The sequence below is a fragment of the Odontesthes bonariensis genome, chromosome 3 (genome assembly GCF_027942865.1).
Source record: "Odontesthes bonariensis isolate fOdoBon6 chromosome 3, fOdoBon6.hap1, whole genome shotgun sequence".
NCBI lineage: Eukaryota > Metazoa > Chordata > Actinopteri > Atheriniformes > Atherinopsidae > Odontesthes > Odontesthes bonariensis.
This window is the reverse complement of record NC_134508.1, coordinates 16,816,491-16,842,261: the sequence shown is the minus strand read 5'-3', so window position 1 is coordinate 16,842,261 and position 25,771 is coordinate 16,816,491. Positions and strand designations below refer to the sequence as shown.

Genomic DNA, 25,771 nt, shown 5'->3' with positions numbered 1-25,771 from the left:
TGGCTGAGATTCAAGAATAAATAGACAAATTCATTATTAAAACTGAGGTGAGAAATTCATATCTGTTGCTATTTTAAATTCAAATGTTAATCTCTCTCAGCTTATATCAGCAGTTGTCACTGTTCTTGTAGTGGAGAACTGGACCTGAAGTTACAGACTGAAGGCCAGCAAATGAGATGACTAACAAAATTCCAATCGCAAACAAAAAGATAGATGAGAGAGAGAAATGAATGTGCAGCGGGTGCAAGAACAGAACTTAAGACTTGACCTGAGGTGGCTTGACATGGAGAGGAACAAAATCCCCAAAATTAGCCATGAAACACAGAAATGTAACAAAACCCAAGGACCATGACATGAGCAAGATAAATAAAAAAAAATCACGACACACTGAATGCAACAAAACCGAAACAATGACAGCCATGCAGAAAGCCTAAGATTAGAAACTGCTCCTGATCTCATTTGATCAGTCGAGGGTTGCATGGTCATGATGTCCTTTCACATGGCAGTCGTGCCAAATATTTGACCTACAGCTATGTTTCATGCAGGAGTAACAATAATGACAGATCAGTTTTTTCACCATCTCATTAACAGCAATGCTCTCAGCCTGGATACCCCATAGAATAATTTTCCAGTTCTGCAGCTGATTCTGTCGGAGCAAATCATTTACTTATTCTCATACCTGTTTCACATAATCATGTGGCTTTTTATTAAACTCGTGTTTTTTACTTGCCCCCTCTTGGGTTTAAGAATGTAATCAACAGTGGACAAAGCAAAAATAAGCATGCAGTCATTCTGTTTTGCTCAATTTTAGATTTAGGGCAATTGCTTGTCAATAAACAGGCCTGATTTTATGATAATCAGTGCTTCAAACTCACAAATCATTTATGCTCTGCGGCGTGCACTCCTTTTGATCTCCATGTGGCACATCTAGTTTCAATTGCAAAGTTATTCGCAGTTGTTCTTTTTACCAGGGCTTTTACTCACCAAAGAAAATCAAAATGAACTAACAACAGCGCACCACATTTATTTAAATGTACAGACTTCAAAGCCAGAAATAGTTTTGAGGACATGGAAAGTTCCATCACTGCCATCATAAGAAGTGAAGTGGTGCCACTGTCTTCCTCTGACTTCCTATCTGGCTCACAGTCTTTAGAGATGGGCTAAAATGAGTGGGTCATCTATCACAACAGAGGGGAGAGTGATAAATTTATAGCTGTGAAAATAGGCCAGAGCACAGCACTGATGGAATAGATAGAGTGTAATTAGGACAAGGTTAGCCTGCTTTACACACGCACACACACACGCACACATATACAGTATACTGTTTATTATCACTGACATGGCAAACATGCATGTACATGTCTGCTTAGATGTAAGTGTTCCCTCCAGACAATCAACACTTAAGAGGCATTAAGTGATTGTAATGTATTTTTAACTTAAAACAAAGGCTTAGAAAATTTGGATCTTTCGAGTAGCCATCGATAGTTCTCTTCCACATGCATAGATCCCACATATCGCACTCTTTTACACACCCTTTTCTTGGATGAACACATGCATATGCTAACAGAAACCCATCTCCTCTTCTAGCATAACTTAACTGGCTCTTCTCAAAATTAATCAATCTCTTTATTTTAACCTTTGATTTTTTTTTTAAATTCTTTTTCTCACTTTTTCTCCCCTACTATGTTGTTTTAGTACAGGAGCAGATGAGCAAAAACAATTTCTGCCTTTCTATTCTCTATCATATTTCTTCCTTCTCCCCAGTGCGCAGTTTACAACACATTTACTCATTTTCACACCTTCTTATTCCCTTGAGATTGCTTTCATTTCCACTGTCGTCAAAACCCACACCTTTCTCACCACAGCTTTTTCCGCACTTCCTCCTCACCTCAGTCTGTAAGCATTCGTCTGTCATCCCATGCAGCACACACATAGACACACACACACACACACACACATTGCCCCCTGTCTTCTGGGGCAGTGCTGTAAGCCTATATAGCAGATGGGCTCAGGACCGGCCGACTGAGCTGCGCTCCAACAAACTGCCGTTCTGTACATTGATGCTCAGATGAAGCGATGATGTCCTTTGCACAGTCTCCCATCTAAATCTGGCCACCCGCAGACGTGCCAATATAGAAACTGGCAACTGGGGGAAAAATCTGGCTACTCAAATATTACAACAGAGACAGCACAGAGGCTTCTAATACAGAATCTAGGGTTCTGTTTTAATATTTCCAGGATGATTTGATTTCTGAATAAATCATTGAGAATAACAAATCTCACTTCATCTCGAATCAAGAAAATCATTTGTATTTGGAACTGTACTTTGCCAGGAAATATACATATTTACTAAATGTTGTTATTAATGTTATTTTCATGACTGTTTGGTACGTTTTTTACAGTCAGTGTTGACAGATATGCGTTTAGCTGTTTAACAACTAAAAGGAAACTTAGAAAGTGCTTTACACAATATAAGACAGCAAGATTCCTACTAGTTATAGGGTTTCTGAGATTGAAATTTGATGGCAGGATTTCATGTTTTATTTTGTGCTATAGTATAACTTTTTTAATGTTTTTTTTTTCTCCCATTTAGTCACACAGTATAATGCATCCAAATGTATTTGTCCATCTATTGATGTAGTTTTCTGGATGAAGGATTTTTACATTAATGAATTGCTACTTTCTTGTACATGACCAGAAATGTTCTAAACATATCTCTATACATAGAGGTACACAGCAAACATGCAAAAATCCAAGCTGAAAAGCCGTATCTTCCCAATATAACATAATCAAAAACAGATACTGAGTAATGCCTGTGGCTTTTAATTTTCAACTGAACTTTTTTTTTTACATCCACGCAGACCACTTAATATATGTCTCCTTGGTTCTAATAAAAGGCAAGTGAATTGTCATTTTTATTATTTTACATAACAACATCAAAAAGTAATGGAGCCCAGAGGAACGCAGTCCAGCAATTCTTGAGTGTGTCGCCCTCTTTTGGTTACTAGTGTGAACTGCCTGCAGCTCAAACGTTGTGACTGAGAGATTGAGTAAGGTCATGAATTGGACACAATGCCAAACACCTCTTTTCCCACAGGAGGAGCAGATGGCTGCTCCCCAGTGCACAAGGCGAGGAGATGCTATCACCAGACGCTCCAAGCAGGGTGTAATAACACACACTAACACACACACATGGTTCACACACTTAATGGTTCTTGTGCGCACACATTTGTGAAAAGCTGTACAGCAGAATAAGAAGAAGACGCATCTTTTCATCTGTTCCACATCCATCTGTTCCACATCCATCTCGTGAAAATCTGATGCATATTCTTTGATTTTACGTGCTCACATTGCAGTGACACTGGTATTTCAGATTTGCGTCATAAGTTCTGACATCAGTGCTTACATGTGAGGCATGAACAATGCATCAGCTGCCAGGTTTGACTTAATGAGAATCATATTGACATCCAGCGGCATTTTCACTGAGAGGCAACAATTGGATCAAAACATTAGGACACACCTGCTGTCTGTCTGCTGGGCTCATTAATAATTTCTACTGTTCTATAATCTAGGAGAGGAAAAAATATCTAGCACCATATAAAAATGGATGCCCTCATTTTAAGGAATAAGCTTGCTGCTGTGTAAAATGCAGAGGTAAAAATGTTATATGAGCATTTTGATTCAATCACAGATGATATTTTCAGAAATTTCTAAAAGTAACCGGAAATGTGTTCTTGTTCATTTATTTTTTTTTTGTTTTTAATGTTTCTTAGACTTCAGTAAAATCCTCTCATTTGTCCTATTTAGTACCTGTAACTACTTCTCTTTTCCTATTTTGTGTGTAATCGACAGTTACCAAAAAATATCAAACACTGTAAACAACTTTTGACCTGCCATCAACTCTGCCTGTCAGACGAGCCTGCCTCCACCAAAGCCATCACTGTCATTTAGCGCCTTAGTGGTTGACACATTGAGGAGGCCATGCCAAGCTTAGCTGAGTGGCATGTCACAACGGGATTTGAGGCAGTTAGTTAATGTTGTGTAAAAGGATTTAGAGGATTTGACCCTATCAGCAGAGATGGCATTCAGAGAGACTATGTTAATGACACTAAATGACTCTTTGCTTGCAGCATGCTAATAATGGTGAAGTGAGAGCTAGTTTATGAAACATTTGGAGATCTGTTTTTTTCTGCAAGTACTCTTCTTGAAACTGGAAGAAGTGTATAAAAGTGAGGTGTGTGTACATTTACTCTAAAGGAAAGGTGACAGAATATATATATACCAGGGAAATTGGTAGGGCCTCACGAGTTTCCCTGTATATGTGAAGATTATCATATGTTGAAGATGAAACTGTCCTGGACAATTTTAATAATTTTCCTCTGGTTGTCTGAAATCCGTTGGGGCTTATATATATAAGACACACTATATTGCCAAAAGTATTCGGTCATCTGCCTTTACACGCATATAAACTTGAGTGACATCCCATTCTTAATCCATAGGATTTAATATGATGTTGGCCCACCCTTTGCAGCTATAACAGCTTCAAATCTTCTGGGCAAGCTTTCCACAAGGTTTAGGAGTGTGTTTATGGGAATATTTTACCATTCTTCCAGAAGCGCATTTGTGAGGTCAGACACTGATGTTGGACGAGAAGGCCTGGCTCGCAGTCTCCGCTCTGATTCATCCCTAAGGTGTTCTATCGGGTTGAGGTCAGGACTCTGTGCAGGCCAGTCAAGTTCTTCCACACCAAACTGGCTCATCCATGTCTTTGTGGACCTTGCTTTAGTGCACTGGTGCACAGTCATGTTGGAACTGTTTCCACAAAGTTGGGAGCATGAAATTGTCCAAAACCTCTTGGTATGCTGAAGCATTCAGAGTTCCTTTCACTGGAACTAAGGGGCCAAGCGCAGCTCCTGAAAAACAACCCCACACCATAATCCCCCCCCTCCACCAAACTTTACTCTTGGCACAACGCAGTCAGGCAAGTACTGTTCTCCTGGCAACCGCCAAACCCAGACTCGTCCATCAGATTGCCAGATGGAGAAGCGTGATTCGTCACCCCAGAGAACGCGTCTCCACTGCTCTAGAGTCCAGTGGCGGTGTGCTTTACACCACTGCAGCCGACGCTTTGTATTGCACTTGGTGATGTATGGCTTGGATGCAGCTGCTCAGCCATGGAAACCCATTCCATGAAGCTCTCTACATGCTGTTCTTGAGCTAATCTGAAGGCCACATGAAGGTTGGAAGTCTGTAGCGATTGACTCTGCCTAAAGTTGGCGACCTCTGCGCACTATGCTCTTCAGCATCCGCTGACCCCGCGCTGTAGTTTTACGTGGCCTACCACTTCATGGCTGAGTTGCTGTCGTTCCCAATCGCTTCCACTTTGTTATAATACCACTGACAGTTGACTGTAGAATATTTAGTAGTGAGGAGATTTCACGACTGGACTTATTGCACAGCTGAGAGCAACCCATTCTTTCACAAATGTTTGTAGAAGCAGTCTGAATGTCTAGGTGCTGGAATTTATACACCTGTGGCCATTGAAGTGATTGGAACACCTGAATGTGTGTATATATATTTATTCTATTTTTTTTTCCAATTTAATTTCAATAAACTGCATCTTGTCTCACAGTAGTATCTATTAGCCCTAGAGAGATATTTAATCGATATAATTTGTAAATCCATATTGAATATCAACCAAAATACCTTGTGCAAAGAAATAAATTAGTATTAGCCACTGAATATACGAGAACAGAAGTATGGGGGAAAAAAAATCATAAAACAATGTGCAATACCATTCTTGGAACATTGATTTCTGGGGTTTCAGATGACATTTTATTCCTGTTAAATCCATAAAACTGAACTAATTTCTTATTATTATAAAACTAAAATAAATGTTATAGGCTTTAATGAAAAGGTACACACCCTGGCTATCCTCAATTCCAGACTGTGTTTTGTGTAGTAATGTCAACATTTATCTACAAACCTGAATATTGATAAGGTAAAAGAAAAAATGTTTCGTTTACTCCATCCGGGATAAAGAGCCACCCTATGGGTATACAATATATTAATCATAAAAGTAGCCTTCACCTTCTCTTTACCATCATATAAGATCTCTGTTATCATCTGTCATGTTGTTTGACAACAAGTACTGTTTCTTACTGCATGGTTGGTCAGGGCCCAAGCTCAGTTTGACCAAGAAGACGAGGAGGGTTACGTGCCAACTCCTGCCACCCACCACCCACTGGTCAAATCCCCCTTACTGGTTTCACAATGACCGTCAGCCCACCATGCTTGGCTCACCATGCACAGATAGGACATGGGCTTGGTCAACAGTGCCAGGGATAGTCACTGGGGGAGAGAGAGAAAGAAGGAACAGTGGAGGAAGATGATGAAATATAAATAGATGGAATGCGAGAGTTTTGTTACAGGCTCAAAGTAAGGCTCATACAAACATTTAACTGTTGCATGCACTACTACGTATTACGAAAAATTCTATAATCTATTGTCCATAATCTTTCTTTTGTAAAACTGGAAGTGTCTCATAATTTAATCTCTTGAAGTCAAAATTGTTTTTTGGTTCATACGAACTGAAATATTTTGCAGCGATTCATTTTCTTTTTTTTCTGAGTGTGTTTAAACAGATAAAAGGAGATGGTTGTTCTGCGGCTGCTGCTACGCACCACATAAATACGGAGGAGTGTCTGTCAGCAATTGTTCTCTTACCCATAAATGTATTCACTGACCCACAAGCTACAGCTTGTGCTTGTTCCAACATGTTGTTTTTCATCCTTTTCCAACATTTTAACACAGATGTTAGCTGTGGGAGGCAGTGGAAAGAAATCACTCACTCACAGCACTTCAGTTGCCCAACAGCCCTACAGCTACTGTGTTTTATAGTCTGGTTTAGCAGATAAGTAGACGATCTCGTGTGGCTGAGACGATATGCATGACTGAGTTTGAATGTGTTTTAATGTGTTTTGTGCAATTATAACCAGACAAAAAATCAGAAATTTTTTGTCTTTTTGTCGTTTCTGTGTTTCTTTCTAGGAATCACCTTTAAGGCGATCTGTCATCTCTAACTAGGCTTGGAGGTCTTCTAGAGGGTTGGACCTCCTTGCCATCATGAAAGGATTGGGGACTAACCGTAACAGACACCTGTCTGACTCTTGTGATCCCTCCACGGGCCATTCAGAGGCCCTCTACCCTCAGAAGACCAGCACGCTGCCACGCAGCCCTTACATGCTCAGCCCCACAATGGAGCACTATGGTTCCATGGATCCCCACCTCTACCCTCCAACCCACCCAAGCTCCCTTCCAGCAGACTGCATGTTGCCTCTCAACAACCAGCTTTCTAATAGCAGCACCTTTCCTGGCATTCACTACAATTCATATGACCAGTCTGATTTCTGTCCTCCTGGGGACAGCATTGGGGGCATAAGCACAGGGACCATGGGGACTTCCATGTCCATGGGTATGGCAGCAGGCATGGGCATGGCGGGGCTGAGTGGACGAACACCTATGATCACAAGTGGCTCAGCTACTATATCACATCATATGACCAAGAATCAGGCACCACCTAGTCTGCTGGACTTTGATAAGCAGCTTCCTGGAGGTCATGATGGATTCAGCACTTTGCAGTTTCATCGAACATCTGCTGTTGCTGCTGCCAAGCAAAGGACAGACAGTCCTGGTCGTATTCGTTACATGCTGCACTCAGTGCAGAAGCTCTTTGCCAAGTCCCAGTCCCTTGAGAGCCAAAACATGAAAGGAAATGTCAATGGACGCTCTACTGGCAGCGGTGGAGGCTCATCTAGCACAGAGGATGGAGGGAAGCATAATCGCAGAGCCAAAAGTAAAGATCGGGGTACAAAATCAGAGGCAACAGCTAAGCGACGGCCAAGATCCAACATGTCAGGTTATTGGAGTTCAGATGACTTGGACAGCAGTGATTTGAGCAGCTACCATAACACTATGACCATGATGACTCTGGGACGTCCAACTGGCCATGACATCCAAAGTGGTCAGGGCAGATACATCCACAGTGGTTACAACACTATCAGTTCCTCTAAAAGCAGTAATGACATGAAGTATCAAGCAATTCCTGGTCCTGGGGGTGGTGGAGGTGGTGGTGGTGGTGGTGGTGGTCTAAGTGGAATGGGGGGTATGTTAATGAATGATAATGACTATATGAAAGGAGGTTCTTGGTCCACACTGACTATGGGCCAACCAAGACAGGTGCTTCAGAAGGGCTCGGCTACATTGGACAGGTCAATGCTCAAGTCCAAGTCCGTCCAACAGGAACTAACCTGCAACTACCTGCAGGTTGGACGAAGGGTGAGTATGCCTCAAGTGGATATAGAGTATTTATTATAAACTTTTACAAATAAGGCCTCACCACCAAATTCACTGGAAAAGTGAGATGAAAAAGGCTAATTTGATCAATTTAATGACTTCTTTAGGGTGACTGGAGCAGCACATTAGGCCGCAGTGGGGGTCCCAATGAAATTCCATGTCGACGGATGCGCAGTGGTAGCTATGTGAAGGCCATGGGAGACATGGAAGACAGCGACGACTCTGAGGGAAGCCCCAAACCCTCTCCAAAAACTGCTGCTCGCCGCCAGAGCTACCTCAGGGCCACCCAGCAGTCTCTGAGTGACCAGCTACCGCAACGCAAGTAAGAAAACACACTCGGACACAGAGCTGGGCTTTAAGATTCAACCAAAGACCTCCCAAAATGATGGGGAGGTCTTTAGGAAAGAAACTAACATCAAACAATAAGTGAGCAAGAATAACTGCAAAACTGGCCTTTATCTTCTGTCAAGAGATGATGGAAAATATGCAAATAGTTTTTTGTTTTGTTTTTTTTTTATTTGGAAAGGCTTGGGTTCTATCCTCTTCTTTAATTTATTTAGATGATAAACGTATTAGCCCTTTAAAATGTGTGATAATGGAAAATGTTGATCTTCCGCCCCAGCTAATCATAACAACACACTGTATTATTGTATTTTAAATACTAATGGGCAATACCTCTCTACAATCAAAAACACTGAGTTGCCTGTGGTATGAAATGCGCTATATAAATAAAGATTGATTGAAAATAAATAAATAAGCCAGCAGCTTTCTGTGCATACAGGAAGAAAATCATCACGCCCAGCCTCATCATGCCAGTGTGCAGGAAAATACAAGCACGCTGGGCTAACTCACGCACAGAAGAGGTGTCAGACTCCCCGTTGTTATCCACATGCTCGAGTTACTACCATACCTGGCCAAACTAATATTGGCAACTATAGTGCAGATTAAAAATCAGCCTCATCGCTCATTCTGACTGTGCTTTCCAAACCACAGTTGTTGTAGAGTAAGTGATGCAGGGACAGTGGGACATACCCTTGCTACTTGACTGTTTCTTTCTAATGAAATTTGCATCCAAGATCTGTCATAAGTAATGAGATATCAGAACTCATTACAGAAAATTTAGAGACATACAATTTGATTAATTCGGAATATCGTCTAATGTCCCAAATTGTCCCGAATTCTGTCCTGTCCTGTAATTTGGATGGATTTACAGATTTTTGGCAATAGCACAATAGCATTATACATATAATCAATAAGAGTAGTTAATCTCTGCTACTTATTAACTATTTGTCTTACTGGTAAGAACTCTTAACATAAATGCTATTGACTGATGTTTTCGGGGTTGTAATAAAAGTGTCAGTGCCATGAATATTCATTTACAGTGGTTTAATATTTCTGTGAAAAAGATTCATGTGAAAAGGCCCACCAAGCATATCTCTCTCTTAAACTTAAAAGATTTAAAAAGTTCTATATTTAGAAATTTTGTATTTATTTATTATTCCCCGAAGCATGCTTGAATGACTTACCCTCATACCCCTGCTGATCTCTGATCGTCCAACCCTACTCTCTTCCGTTCTGCGCCCAATTGTTTGGCGTGAGCAGCAGAACCCTGGATTACACCTTGTTGCAGGGGGAGCTGGACGCCCTGTGGTCTCCGCTCCACAGTGTGTCCTCTCTGCACCAGCTGAGCAGGTCAATGAGCAGGTCAGTGATAGGTCTCTAAACCTCTTCTCAGGGGTGCGGTGCAATACATTTCTGATTGGATGATCTGTCAACAGTGACTTTGTACCGCAGCCCTCAGAAAAACCTGTGAGGTGGAAACGCCAATAGCCTAATTCATGTCCTTTTAACTTCTGTTAAGTCTCCAGTTACCATCTGCCAAGTGCTTTTGGGGTTAGAAGTATTTAAGTTTGACGCTGTGCAAATTCAGGAATGAAGAAACATCTGTGTCAGTATATCATGGCATGGATCTTTTCAGCCATGTTATTATCATAGTGTGCCAACAAAGACTGTGTTAAATGTAGTTCCTATTGATTCAACCTGAACTTGTTCTTTGCCTTTGGCACCGTGATGGCACCGAACATGCATACATTCTCCGTGTATCGTCACTGGCTTTGCATGCTGAGATGCTGTAATTACTGAAGCAAGAATTAGAGAAAACTGAAACGGAGGCGGTATTTGGACTCGTGATCACACATAGATGAAAGTGGAAACGAAAGGGATGTCTTCATTTGCAGAAGTGTCCTCCGTTTATCTCTCTTTCAGTTGCTGGTTCTGCTGCTCATTCATGTCTCCCTCCTGCTTCTTGGTCATGGTGTAGCAACATCTGCTTTTTGGGCATCAGTTTTCCTCTATAGATTTCACCTCCTGAATACAACTTCTTTGTCTTGTTTTTACTCTTATGTTACTCCCCTTTCCAGCTGTCTTCCATCTCTCAGAGAGCTGTCCAATAATCGCAGCCTGGACAATCTTGACTGTATCGGAGGAACGGTACCCATGGCACCGTGGGATGAGGATGACTTCAGCCAGGCCTGCAGCACCTTGGGCAGACGTAGTTGTATTGAACAGGTTTGTGTTTACTTGGAGTACAGAGGGGGGATTTAAAGTAAAAAAAAAGTGACTTCCTATCAACTGTATGTGTTTAATTTTGTCTCGATAGCTCAGAGGATGTTTTTCTGATGAGTTATGACTACATTTGTTTGTGCTCATACTCACATCACTTAACCATGACGATGTTCTTATTTTTTATATTCACCAGTCCTTTTCAAAGACCTCTGTGTTAGCCTAGAGCTGTACTCTATAATTTACATTTTCACAGATACAGCTCAAATGACTATGATATAATGAGCTTCCAGTGAACAAAGGATCCCTGTTTCAAAGTGTCTCGCATCAATGTCATGACCCCAAAAGATGAATGAGTGACACCGGTAGCTTTCAGTCGAATTCATCTACTTACAGAGGAACTATTAGCTTCCTGATAACAAAGTCACTGAGACAAAGATCAGCTGTGTGAAGTGGCTCTGATCATCCTCTTTAAAATGAGCCAGTTCAGGCTATGAACACAGGATTTCCATGCTTGCTGCACTACAACAATTTAGCCCTACAAATGAAATTATCTGTACATGTACAGCCATGTACTAAACAAGATTTTTTTGTAAGTCAAATTGTGTAATTTTTCACATTTCCAGAGCACAATTCATTTAAATAGAAAAAAAAAGGGAAAATAAACTGCTGGATACCCAAACCTTTCGCATGATTGCACAAACGTAAGTAGGCATAACTATCACATTCTCTACTTTTTTTTCATCTCTTTTGTGCTGACGCTCTTGCATTTACCCCCTTATATCCTACTATTAACAGTCAATGAGTCATCAAAATGTCAGTACTCAGCCTCGTTTCTGTCAGTGAACAGACATCTGCAGCACTGGTCGTAACCTTCAAAACAAGACTCTCAGATGGCTGACTTAATGCTATGTCTGCGTGCAGTGGCTGTATGAAACATGCTAAAAGCTGAATGGAATTTCAAAGATTTGAGCAGATTTTCTACCAAATAAAATGCACTTTGCAGATAAATCACAGCCCTTTTAGACGTATTAGGGGAAGCAAAAAGAGCAGTGCAAGTTTATTGGGTTGCATAGCTCTGTGATCTGCAGCGGTGCTGCTAAACTTTTCACACATTTAACTATTCTAACTACTTGGTTGCAGTTTTGTGCAGCTCATCAACTGTGTTTAATCACGCTGATTTGTTAATTCAACTTGAGAGCATGGGTACTGTTCTTCCCTACTGCACTACAGCAACAACCACACCATTGTTGTTCTTTGCTATCTGTAGCTGCGAGACCTGGAAAGGAGTCATCACTATGAAGACCGCAGCTCAGAATCTACTTTCAGAGATTCCCATTCCCAATCTCAGGACAACCAAGAGCCTCCAGATCTGCCGATGCCGACGTGCTTCCGATCCCGCAGCCACAGCTACCTGAGAGCCATCCAGGCTGGCTGTTCCCAAGATGACGACACAGTGTCCATTGACTCATGCTGCTCACCACCTCTTGACTCCACTGTTCGTACATACAGCAGCAGCACTGGTGAGTTATTATGTTTCTTAATAAGCCATGTGTTAGTGAATAATGATGATAATAGAAGAGTTGCCCACCATGATGGACTGTTATTTCTTGAATTTCGTCATACTATATACATTTAAACTACATACCCGTTTTGGTTATTTCTTTTTTTGTCAATAAAGTTTTATATTTTTGCTTATTTTTCACTCCCTTTCCAGTATGAAACACTCACATGGGTCAAATTCTTGCTTTGTTTTGTATTTTCCCTATCATACCTTTAAATGTCCTTCAAATCCTTGGTACTTAGTGGAGCATTTTTACTCCAACTTGCCCACAGCATTATAAATTCAGCTCAAATGCAGCCTTTTTTGCCCATACTAGACGACCTTTCTACACAGTGGAAGACATGGAAAGAACAGTTTGCCTCTTACCTGACAGCCACTGGCTTGGACAAAGCTCCAAAGGAGAAGCAACTTGCAATTTTTCTTCAGCGTTTTGGGACAGACAGACCACGCATCCTACCCCCACACACAGGTAACCGTTTGAAACCAACTCCTCACCCCTGAAAATGATCCTCGAAATTTACTTCATTGACTACTAAAGTGAAATAAAATAAACAAATGATAGAAAAAATCACAACAAATTGCTCTGCCACTCTAAGTGGACATCACTGTGCATATCTGGTCATCACTGAGTTTAATTGCAGGGCAAACCCAAGACAGAACATTGAAATTTGCTTTTGCTTGCTACCTGGATATCAAATTTGCAGAAACAGAGTGCTTGGCGATATGTGTGATGACAAACAATTAGACAAAGAAGATTTGGGCTTATTGATGATGCTGTTAACCCGATTCTTTCATTGGAAGCCCATGAACAAGCCGGAGAAATCTTGAGTTCACAGACAAAGTATTTATTCTGGTCACAGGTAAAGTATGGCAGCGCTGGACTCGGAGTAACAGAGCCCTCGCAGGGCCTCCGTCAGAACGAGCCCTAATATCCGGAAATGGTTCATATTTATCTTCTTCACACTTATCTTACAGAGGTTGATTTACATGTGACTGAGTATAATTGGCCAGTTATTAGTGATATGAACAGGCCAACCACTGTCCTCGTCATGTTTGAGTGTTGTTTTAGGCGTATATCGAATGTAACAGACCAATCTGACAAGAACTGTCCCAGTTATTTAGCCCAGTTATGCTATCTTAAAGTCTTGGACCTTTCAAGGACATACATTGCGTCGTATGATCAAAGTGGACAAGTACAAAATAGGAACATAGGTTATTTAGAAAAATACAGAATATGAATACATAATGTCTAAGAACAAAGCCAATTATAACAATGCTTGACTGCAGATTTATATACAGATTTACAGAATAGATATATCAGCATCTGTTTCAGTTATTCATATATTAGATCATCCACATGGTGGCGCTCTTCTCTAAAGTCTTCCAAGTACATGCTGTTGAGCGTGTGCCGCCTTCAATAAAATGTTCATGTGGAAATTTTCAGTTCTATGGTAGTGCTCGTGTGGATCTCGAGGATAGTTTGATTGTTTTATCTATTCTTTTGTGCTTAGTCAGTGAAGTAACATTTGTTTTTACAAAAGACTGATTTTGAAACTAAAAGACAAACTACTTCTACTTGAATAAGGTGAACGAAAGGATCACCTTTAGCTTCATCCCGCTTTTTCACAAAATGTTATGCTTTAAACGTTATTTCTCTGAGTCCTTTTAATGCTATTTTTTCTTTTTCTTCGTTATCGCACCAGTGTGGAAAGTTTACACATATGCCTAAGTTAAGTAATGGTAATACAAAAAATCCTAAATTGAAATGAACAAGACAGGATTTATACCAAAAAAAGAGCAAATATATAGTGCATGTATCTGGATCATTATTAGATGTACTTTAAATGTAAGTGAGCAAAGAGGCAAAATGTCTCCTAAAACCAATACTTTCTACCTGTAATTTTTATTTTAAGAAAAAGAACAAAAAAAATTGAATGCCTACGAAAATCTTACTTGTCCATCAGTGGAGCTAAATCATCTGAGGCGTACTTGAAGGCATCAGTCGCTCTGTTACCGCCTCCAAAGCAAAAACCCGGCGTTACTCCCCCATCAGCTGCCCTTTCATTCTCAACTTTAAGTGTTTTAACAGAAAAACACCGCGGTGCTGTGTGTTTATCTGCACCTCAGAGCAGAGTAAGTAACCTGTTTAACCATATACGCCAAACTCTTTCTGTTGTTTTCTCGCTTTTGATAAGTTTAATTCAGATTGTTGTTCGTTACTAACGTTGATATCTTGGCTATTTCAGTGATCGGACCCTGTACAAAGACTCATAGCCGACAGACAGCTGTGTTTTAATGCAAATTGTTTCTACGTTGCGTTTAACAGTCCGTCGGGGATGCGCTTTTCATTTTTTGAGCCTTGTGTTTGTCTTCGTGTGTACAGAACTGAGTATTTTGCTGCTGACAGCGGAAAAAATCCTCTTCGCACTAGACTCCTCTCGTGGCTGAGATGTTTAACTGTAAGCTGTTGAGTCCTAGTAGTCGATTTAAACATTTTGTTTGGGACAGTTTTTTTAATGGACGGTCAGATGTATTCACGTCTATTACTAGGCTGCTTCTTTTTGGTTGCTGATATGGGGGATTATCTGGAGGCTGCCCCTCTTTTGTCCCACATGGTGGCTTGCATATTGCAACGTGGATAAAATCCCTCTTAAGGTCCCATTTAACAAGAAAAGAGCCGTTTTGTTGCAGCAGGGGAAGCCATACTTTACTGCGACAAAGACCAATCACATTTCTCTTTTTGTCTTGTTATTGTTTCTGCGTCTCATTCAGTTCCAGCTGCACATCCCTCATCATTTGAGCAAATTAGCTCATGTTTATTTATTATAACTGCTCTAACAGCCTAGGGGAAAAAGGAGTCATAGCTTCCACTCTTTCACACAGTAGCCAAAACTGCCCTCCTTTGGATACACCAACAACTTAATTTGCCTCGTTTTTTTTCTATTCTAGACTGAATAGCAACATGTAAGGCAGAGGAGATCAAGGTTAATTGGGGGTGATTAGGATAAATGCTTCAAGGAATATATATATATATTTTTATATATATATATTTTGGGGCTTTTTGTGCCTATATTGTATAGGACAGTGGAGAGAGGCAGGAAGTAAGGGGCAGAGAGAGGGGGAATAACACGCAGCAAAGGGCTGTCCGATGTGGGATTCGAACCGGGGGCCAGCTGCAGCGAGGACTATAGCCTCTGTACATGGGGCTTCTGCTGTACCCACTACGCCACAGACCGCCCCTCAAGGAATATTTCTTAAACTGCTATCACAGTACTGGCAAACTTTTCATTAATTCTCAAAAACCAAGAAGGGGGGGGCTGGAGCCTGTCCCAGCTGCTATTGGGTGAGAGGCAGGGTGCAGGTCATCAATCTATCAACACCCATACACACTCGCACTCACTCCTAGGTTTGACTTCGGATCATGTTGGTAAATCCTGACATGCCTGTTTTTGGTCTGTGGGAGAAAACCCACACATTCACAGGGAGGACACTAAAACTCCAGACACAAAAGCCTCATAATGTGAACCGGGGACTTTCTTGCTGTGAGGCACCAGCTCCAACCGCCACAACAAGAGATTGCTCAAGAAAGATTTTATTTATCTTCATTTAAAAGACCATCATCATTTTACCGCAACAAGTGATAATCCAAAGAAGAAGTTTTTAACCAGTTCAATGCTCCAATGTCTGAGAAAAAACAAATGTTACGATTCGCGTGCATAAAATTTCCTGCAACTGACTTCTGTCGTCCTTGATGTCAGATCAGCGCTCCGAGATGCTGGTCTCGAGTAGTCTGCTAGTATCGTTAGTATTGCTCATGTTGATACCCTTAATGTTAAAAGATTTTGCTGTTCATGTGCCGTGGCTTCATGTGAAGTTACTTTGAGCACTATTCCCACAGTGTGAAGAAAAAGAGGCTGAGTCCGTGGTCTAAAATATGCTTCATTCGGCGTATTTCTGAGTTGATCTCTCATATTTACATCGGACTTTTATTTTTATATGTTCCTATATGTCGCATATATTTAAGTGCCATTCAATAGGTGTTCACTATTGAAGAATTTAGTTAAATGTCTGTTTTACACGATTTATCGATCATTTGGTCGTCACGTGAACCTGCTTGGACACGTACTTCCTGTTCCGTTGGTCTGATGGAGACACCACTGTGGCTGTAGTTGGAGAAATATTCCTGGGAGAATTCATCCTAACACACAGACTCCATGTTTTGTGCCAGTTTTTTTTTTTTTTTTCAGCACCTGGAGCTCATATTGTGGATGTGTGTGTGCTTTAATACATTTTCTTCATGAATGTAATTATCCGTTCTGTAACCTATTAAACTGAGCACTTGACAAACAAATCTATGTTCATGGAGAACATTGAAGTCATTCTCGCACATCAAAGACCTTATTTTAATCGTACGCTAAACTGCAGTCATGTAGAAATCTACAGATTTATCCTATGTTAGCTATTGAAACCTCTTGTTGGATTTTAGGAGTTAAAAATATGTGTTGTACCAATGTGTGGGAACGGTTGCTGAGTAATTATCCCTCCGCACTCTTCTCAAGCCAAACAGTGAAATGTTTTTAGTAGTAAAGAGGCCGCTGTGTGTGTTCGAGCATTTTGAGCTTAGTCGGAGTCTTGTTTGCGTGCATGTTTTTTTTTTTTTCCTTCATTTTGTGAATCCACAGCTAAGATGGTAATCTGCTGGTATGCAGCACATTGCTGATGCGTCGGCGGAGCATTAGGACGGCTTTAAGAAGCGATTCTTGTACCGGTGAGAGCGTGATTGGGCTGCAGTCATGAGGTTGTTTTCAGCACCAGGGACATCTCGCTGCTAATTGTTTTCTTGACTTGAAAATTGTGTCTGTGAACCAGCGATCACCGTGGACAACAGAACCACTGTCCAAATGGCATGAATGCAGCAGTTCTCAGTGCCCACTCCAGATTCCACTCGAACATTTTTTGGCACAAGGCCTCCGTTTGTTTTTGTGGCTAAATTCCCCTCTAAAGAGCAATCGTGGTTATTTTTCCAGAGCTGCTCTTCTTACAAAGCCCAATTAAAAAGAAGTCGCATTTGGCTTGATTTAAATTTTCTAGCTGTTTTGTTGGTACTGATGAGAGTTTAGTGAATGTTCTGCCGGCGTAGGCACTATTATCTGTAACTTCTGCAAATTCAGGGATGAGTGTTATGCTTACGCAGCTGTGTTTGTGTGGCTGACTTCTGTAAAGTAAGCAAATGGCGTTTTACTGGTTCTAAAATATGCCAGTTGCAGTATTTGTCTGTGGTAGGAATCTGCTCTGGGTGAATTTGTGGGGGCTGATGGCAGACATTCATCACAAATCGGCTGGATTCTGGGCTCTGCTACAGCTTTGGTTTGGACAATTATTCTGTGTGAACATGTGGTTCAGCTCCAAACTTGGGTTAAACCGGTCTGATCTGTCCTGTGGTTGATGTGTGCATTTTATTTTTGATCCATGTCTCCGGTGCGGATACAGCAACCATCAAAGCTTCAAAGTGTTTAAATGCTAACCTTTGAATATTCAGCAGGGGTCATACTTTGAGGGTCCGTCAGTTAAGTGCCTTACCGTGTTGTCCTTTGCTATTTAGAAGTTCAACTAAAACCAAATCAGGTGGTAACGTCGTTTATGTTGCATTTTATTAAGTATTTTAGAAATTAAGTGGCGAGCTGATGAATAAGCAGTAAGACACATGTGACACACCCTTTTCCCACTGCTGCTAAAATACATTAGCTGCTTTCATTACTTTCATGTGCTTGCTTGCTGGCAGACACACAGTATTCTTTGTTGTAAACTCACATTGCTTTATTGTATTTGCATGTCATGTCTATTGTACCCGGCTTTACTGCTTTATCTCCTGTCTAATCTCAGAGTCAGATGTCGGTTATGATTGCAGGGCTTGTTTCTGTGGATATAGCAGATTCTTTGGCAGTGGGCTTAAAGGCAGACTAACCTACTATTTCCAGTCGCTGTTTGCAAACACAGCATTCAGAAGCGGTGATGGACAAAGTGCAACTAATGCACACTGTGGAGAGCTTTGGGGGAAAAAAGCAGTAAATCGGAGAGATAAAATCCTGTTTTCTGACTGTTAACGTGCACACGTCTGCACAACCCCGCAGGAGAGTGTGATACCACCAGATTTTGTGGGAAAGCTCCCACCCTGTTGAGGGAGCCTGAACGTGCGTGCGGCACAGATCGTGCACGTGAAAATGCAGACGAGGCAGGAGACGGCATTCTGAACTAATCACTACGTTTCTATGTTTCCCACCCACATGCTGTCAGACGCTTGTGTCTGCATTCTGTGTTCAAAAGTTGCTTAAAAACTTTCCCAAAAGAAAGAACCTCAGAAAATTAGACAAGGTAGTGTCTGCAGAGACACTCACTACCACACCGTGATTGGTCACAGCACATGAATGAAAGGGGTTTCCTCTATATCAATATGCATGATTTTTATTTTTATTTTTTCAGAATGTCCTTTTTAAAGTTGACTTGTGTTTAAAATGCGTTACATGATGCTTGCAGAAGTGCAGGAAAGGTGCTCACACAGAAAGAAAACTGCCTATTCTTTGCCCTCTGATGCCTTGTTACAGTGGCAGTTCTTTTTAAGACTAATATAAAACAGTGGGGCCCGTTCCTCATATTGCTACTTCAACAGAGACTACCCTACTCTGTAGGAGAGGATGCGTAGTACTCTCAACTGTTAGGTTTTCCCAAGTCAAGGGTGCTGGTCTGTGACTGGTGGATGATCCATGGATTGTAATGTGGGTAGTTGTGATGAAGATGAAAAGGTTTCGTAGAAGACATTTGTTTGGCAGAAATTTTGTGTGGCAATACTCGGGCTGTTCTGAAATCTTTGACAGCTTTATCACTGAGAAATACGAGTTAACATGCCAATTTATTATCTTGTGAATGCATGCGTCCGTCTTTCTGTAGCTGACGGGGTTGCTCACACCTTTAAAAATGCGTAGCGGAAGATGGTTTACAACAATCGCTGTGCTTCAGACAGGAACGCCTGTGCTAAGGCACCTGCCGTGCATCCTCATATGGTTAGCTGTTTTAACTGTCAGTTTATTGTCTTTGAGATATTCATGTTTAGGAATGAGGATGGTGCTCAGGTCTGGAGATGGGCCAGCTTAGGAGTGGTTTGGGTGTCATCTCCGGTGTTCACAAATTATGTCGATGCTCTGGCTTTTCTGGAATGTGACCCTGAGTGGATTGCAGGAGTTCACTATTTAGTGTCACAGCTGAGGTGAGGGCCAGAACTTACAAATCATTCAGGGCTGTTGCCAGGTTATATATTTTCTGCATTAGTGTGTAACAACATTGTGTTTTGGAAACCTAAACACTCATTTCACAAAATGTGGATTATACCAGTATCATACCTGAATGTTGTTTCAAAGCCAGTTATGGTACAGCTGGCACCATTTCCTGGAGTAACTAAGGACAACAGTCTGAAGCTGTTCAAAATGTTCAGTCACAGTTTAAGAATTCAATCAGGCAGAAAGATATGCTTGGGGCCATGGGAGTTTTATGTTGGGTAAGGTTGGAAACAAATTAGAGATAAAGCTGAGAAAAGGATTACAATGAACAACAACCCTTTTGTTAGAGTGTTTTCACAGCAGCTCACGTGTCTGCTGCAAGACCTTTTCAAAGTCCCAGATGATGTGTAGAGACTTTTGATCACAATATTCAGAAAAGCAACACAAGGCTGAATCATTTAGCATTTCAAGAAGGAAAGAAAAAAGTAGTTTTCTCTAGGGTGAGATTTAAACCTGTGGAACGTTGTTTAATTTCTGAGTTTTCATTTCTGATTTTTCTGAGAGTTTGATTTTTAAATTGAAACATACATCGTCTCAGATTTTAACTCGTTAAGACTACGTGTCAACGCGTGGTTGCCTGAAGCACTTCCAGACTGTCTCTCTGCCTTATTAAAATTCTTATTCTATAACTGCTGAGTCGTCTGATTAAAATCGCCTTTCAGGTAACTTAAGGCGGCGTCTGTTTAATGCCCAATGATTTCCCACAGAGCAAGTTAGAACAGGCAGAATGGCTTGAATGTCACACAATTCAGAGCTTTGGATATACTTGACTCAATATCTTGATCCCTCTGCCGTGCATTCACACCGGGATGGTGGGTCAGTTAAATGGCACCATTGAACTGTAACGGCAACTCAACTCAACTGTGCATTAAACCCAGCTGAATGTATTTCCTGTCTCTGTGGGGCTTTTCATCCAATGGGAACTGTTGAAAAGATTTTATAGCAGCAACATTGTTCATTGGGTTGTAAAAACATTCCCCATTTAAAGGTTGCAGTGTCACACGTTGCCTTTAGGTGTATGTAGCATTAGGGAAGAATCTAATGCTACATACAGCATTAACAGAATCTAAATGGGAATTCTGCTTTCTTCAAGTCTTTGTACTTCATTTTAAGTCAACGGAGTCTGTGAGTCTGTTGTTTTTTAACCCCTTGTCCTGTCCAGCATTATGGCAGCAGAATTGTAATCTGAATACCGTTTATGCCAAACACATTTGCTATGCCAAGGGAAGCTTTATGAATGTAAAGCTCCCCTTGATGCCCATCAACTCCCTATTTATTTATTTATTTATTTATATATTTATTTTTGTAACAATACTTAACATGTGAAACTAGTGCCGAACCGGACCGGGGGACAGAGAAAGAGGGAGAGCGGAGAAGAAAAAGAAAAAAAGGAACAGAAATGGGAAGAGACAAACATAGAAAACAATGAAAAATCAGGCAACCAGCTGCTACACCTGTAAAAACAAAACTGAAGACAATCCATGGCTTTTGTGGGGAATCTGTGCTTTTTTTTAAATGTTTTGTTTACATCATGGAAATCTCCTCAGTAATCATATTCTTGTTTTTACTAATGTCGGACTGTAAGGGAAGCTGTGTATTGGTGACACGCTTTAGTTGGTTGATGAGATAAGCAAAAGAGTGGCTATATTGGTAGAGAATGAATGCATTCAGAGGTAGTCTGATATCCTCATCCTCCAAGTCATTTTTAAAAAAAAAATTTTTTAGCACAAAATCTGTTTTACATCTCGCAGGATGGGCTTGTGGCGTGTTATTTGGATTTCATATAAGCCTACATAAAAGTTCCAACTTTGAGGAGCTCGGCCTTATGTTTTTCTGGAGAAGAATGATTGAATGCCATTTTTCTTTTGAGAGATACGAGTTTTTAAAGTGTAGGGTGAAAGGGTATGAATTATACAAATGTAAAGAAGATTTAAAAACGGTGCACCTAACATTTGATTGGATGTCTCACTGCCAGTTATATCTAGAATAAATCCTTTTGGTGACCAGTCCCTGGCAGAATTGTAGTTGGACATTTGCCAATTCCTTTTGTCTCATTTCCTGGCCTAAACTCGTCGTTTAAACACAGTCCCCATATTATTGATGTAGTTTTTTAAGCCTGTTCCACACAATGTTATCTTTTGTCCATTACAGCTTTGATGTGTGTTTGGAATCATTTTCTTGTGTTTAATGGTTCCTATACTTTAAGGTAATGCTAAACATTTCTGAGGTTGTCCTTCCTCAGTATACCATTTATTTTTATGTAATCTACTTCTTCCATTTGCAGCCGATCGGCCGCACAGCTTGACGCTGCTTTCACCATCATTGACTGTACAGTGTTCTCAGGATCAAATGCCTCACCTCAACCACTCACAGCTCTGATGAATTCCAGCTGTAAACCTCAATCAAGCTTAGAGAATTGCCCCTTTCTTGGATGTTGTTCTCTGAGTCTGTTGATGTAAAATGTTTAGTAAGGCTCTGCAATATGATCCCGAGGTAGGTAAACCTCTTCATACCGTAGTTGAACTGATGGCCCTTGAAAGTGCAGTTGTGGAGAAATGGCCCGAGAGGATTGCACATTTCCTTGTGTTAATCTGCAATCCTCTTTCTCTGATGTTCGCTGAGCTTCCTGCACTTTCCCATTGTGTTGGTCCAGCCAGTGAGCATTGTCAACCAAACCCTCTTTGTTGGCACCGAGAAGCTACCATCTGCCTCTTGCTTAATGAGTAACGGGATGTTAAGATGCTGTGGCAAGTCAACACTTTGTCATTTTCACAGGTCTAAATGTATGTATTTCTGAATCTGTTTATATTTTTCATCTCATTTATGTCAGGAAATCCTCAATAGATTCAAACTTGCGCATCGGTTTCTTGGCATTTTCTCAATTTTCTCAATCATGTTGTTCAATGAGTCTGCTCGAGGGGGGGGGGGAATGGAAATGTTTGGTGGCTTGTTAAATGATTATTTGTTACCAGGCTCTCCTCTTTATATCACAAGTGGATTTTGTGATTCACTTTGAAAAGCAACGAGGATGAAGGAATTGTTTTTGAGAATGAGAGAAGGAATCTTTGTTTTTCACAATGCTAGGAGCATGTTACATATTTGTAGATAGATTTGTGTGACAGTCTGTTTGTTGAGTGCCCATCTCTTTGTTATGTGGGGGTCATTTTCCTTCTGGCATATGCTGTATATATTTGTGCCTTTTCAACTGTCACACCATACTTGATGATGAGAATCAGGTGGTTTGTGAACTTGTCTTATGATCAAGGGTTTGAAGTGCGGTCTGTGCAAGATTTCATTTGGCCACCTGCACAAGGGTTACATTTGTTCACCGTCTGATTTGATTTTCCACTTTACGGGATGTTTACTTGATCCTGCTGTTGTTCCAGCTTTTTCGCAACAAAGTTTCCTTGTATTAATGTACAGTTGCAAAGTTCTGCTCGAGGCACTTGTCAGTACCTAGAGTGATACTGATGAGCAAATGGACCATCCTGCGAGCCGCTTTCAGACCTACCTGCATATATTCCTCTCCGCTTTGCATAACTCTGTCATTTGTGATCCCTTTTATCCTGATTTGACGCTTCCATTTTTTTGTCTTCAGTCTCTACATGCACAACCACCTCTAAGAAGACTGCTCCACCACCGGTGCCGCCGCGCACAACCTCCAAGCCCTACATCTCTGTGACGGTTCAGAGCAGCACGGAGTCGGCACAGGACAACTACTTGGACCAGCAGGACAGGAGGTCAGAGGTCAACAGCCAGTCTAGCCACGCTCACAGCAATTCCTCTGACAGCCTTGACAGCACCCGTGCCAACAGCCTGGCCCGGGGTATTCACCGCCCTCCGCACATCATCGCCACTCCCATCACGATCCCGAGGGAGCCGATAACTCCCAGCACCGCCAATGCTTCCACTGAGACGAGTGACTCAGCTGTCCAGAATGAATCCCTAAAATCAGGATCCAATAAAGGGAATCTCGTGGCACAAGAGCCTTTCGTAGCCCCAATACCCAGGCGGAAACTGTCCTCCATCGGCATCCAGGTAGGCCAGGGGCTGTGTTACCCCTGCTGCATGATTCAAGGCTTGTAAAGTTCAGTCAGCATTGTTACTACACAGGAAAGCATGCTAGCACATTCAGTGTAATGCCAAAGTCACACTGTTGCATCATCTCAAGCCTGAATGTGCTTCGCAAGCTAAAGGTCTCATTACTTTGAACCTTACATTATCATTAGTGCTGGCTGTCTGTCATTAGAGCTGGATGTATACTGTTGCACTGAACACAAATATGTCCCTTATGTTCTCCACAACTTTCTGTTCTCTGTTTGCCTAAATAACAGAGTTTGTATCAATCTCTACAGATCCTGAAGGTTTTTCTTTTTGGATTTTGTCATTTAAAATTTTAAAGACTCCACACAGCTCCTCTTATGCTAGTTATGAGTCTTGCATTTTATATATATATATCTAAATTTTCCAAATTAATATTTCTTCCCTTTTAAGGTTGATTGTATACAGGAAGTTCCACGAGAAGAGACCCCACCGCTGGCCAGATTTCAATCAATTGGAGTACAGGTGGAGGACGGGTGGCAGTAAGTCCTCTTCCTGTCCTTTTAACAACGTGAGGAATTTATATTATAGCTACACACACTCCTGACTGTTCTCTCCATTTCCAGGACCTGTGTAGAAGTGAATTCATCCCGAGTCTTTTTTTTTGTGTCGTGTTAGTGGTTTTGAAGCACATATCTGTGAGCATTTACAATTTAAAGATCCCCTACAGGCGAGTTTAAAGGCCTTGATGAATTCTTTAATTGAAATCTGAGCTGAGTCCACAATATCTGAATGTGGGAGAAAAAAAATAATAATTATGGAAAAGTTGAATTTCTGGATGTAATCTGTCTTGCTGTGTATGCAAGTTGGTCTTCGAGCTAAATTTAAACCTTAGATGCCCATTGGACCAGAATAGGCTGCTTGTTTCAGATTTAAGGTGACCATGTACATCTGGTGAATTCGAAATCAGTCCTTTTGTGTCCACCTCTGTTTATGGATCAAAATAAGGCTACACTGACCAAACACAATTTTATTTATTTTTTTAATCAGGGAGGGGACTTTAAATGTGTCTCTGCTTATTGTTGAAACTTCATTGTGTTTGTTGCCGTGTAGTTCTCATTCTGTGCTTTTAATGTTTTGAATGTCAGGAGATTCTTGACTCCCGATGCCTTCCTCCTGTGCTTTCTTACTTTTGTATTATGGGTCTTGCACATAGCATCTGCTTATTTGAGCCATGGCTATTGCACTGCCTGTCCAGAAGAAAAGTCACTATCTCAGTTAAAACATATTATCTGGAGTTAATGCAGTTGACCAGCTTGAGGTTCTGAAGTACTATGTGCCCTTAAAATGAGGTCGGTTGACTACCTGTATCTACTAAATGACTAGGCTTTTGGCGTTTGTTTGTTGAGATGAAAATATCAGGAATCATTTGTCTCAAAGTGTGATAGAGTAGTTCAGGGATTATGAAACCTCATTTTCCCACAGACCCTAACCCAGTTGATAATCTTTGGGATGTGCTGGTGTCCAGCTCTTTCATCATCAATCGAAGAGCTTTGAAAAAAGTTCACACAGAAAGCTTTTGACATTGCATAAGCTTATTGAAACAATGCCGCAATGAATGTGTCTCATAATCAGTGGGGCCTTTCTTTTTTTTTTTTTTTTTTCTATTACCTGCATCATAACCAGTGGAACTAGATTTGCTCTGTGTTTTTTTTTTTTTTTTTTTTTTTTTTTTCCATTTTCCATAAACCAGAACTGACACAGCAAGGGATAGTTTGTGTAAGTGTAACCAGAATATATAGCTTTGGACATCCCTTTTCAGTCTTTTGCCGTTCTTTTGTTACCCGGCTGTTGGTTGAGGACTCTTTATGTTTCATTGATTGGCTGAACTGCCGTTGATAAGCATTTCCCGAGTGAT

At 41.0% G+C, this 25,771-nt stretch overlaps 1 protein-coding gene across 7 annotated transcripts in view; it reads left to right on the top strand.

Moving 5' to 3' along the window:
- dlgap4b (discs, large (Drosophila) homolog-associated protein 4b) overlaps positions 1-25,771 on the top strand; it is a 129,004-nt gene that overhangs the window by 93,102 nt on the left and 10,131 nt on the right. For 3 of the 7 annotated variants that reach the window (XM_075460548.1, XM_075460546.1, XM_075460551.1), the window contains exons 4-11: positions 7,051-8,337; positions 8,463-8,677; positions 9,958-10,059; positions 10,776-10,923; positions 12,188-12,440; positions 12,798-12,950; positions 23,411-23,850; positions 24,307-24,395. In XM_075460548.1, coding sequence (XP_075316663.1) covers positions 7,126-8,337; positions 8,463-8,677; positions 9,958-10,059; positions 10,776-10,923; positions 12,188-12,440; positions 12,798-12,950; positions 23,411-23,850; positions 24,307-24,395 — 2,612 coding nt within the window. In that variant the 5' untranslated portion in view covers positions 7,051-7,125. Of the gene's footprint in view, positions 1-7,050; positions 8,338-8,462; positions 8,678-9,957; positions 10,060-10,775; positions 10,924-12,187; positions 12,441-12,797; positions 12,951-17,181; positions 17,250-23,410; positions 23,851-24,306; positions 24,396-25,771 lie in introns of those variants that run through there. The other 4 variants (XM_075460549.1, XM_075460550.1, XM_075460553.1 and 1 more) reach the window with 4 other exon arrangements.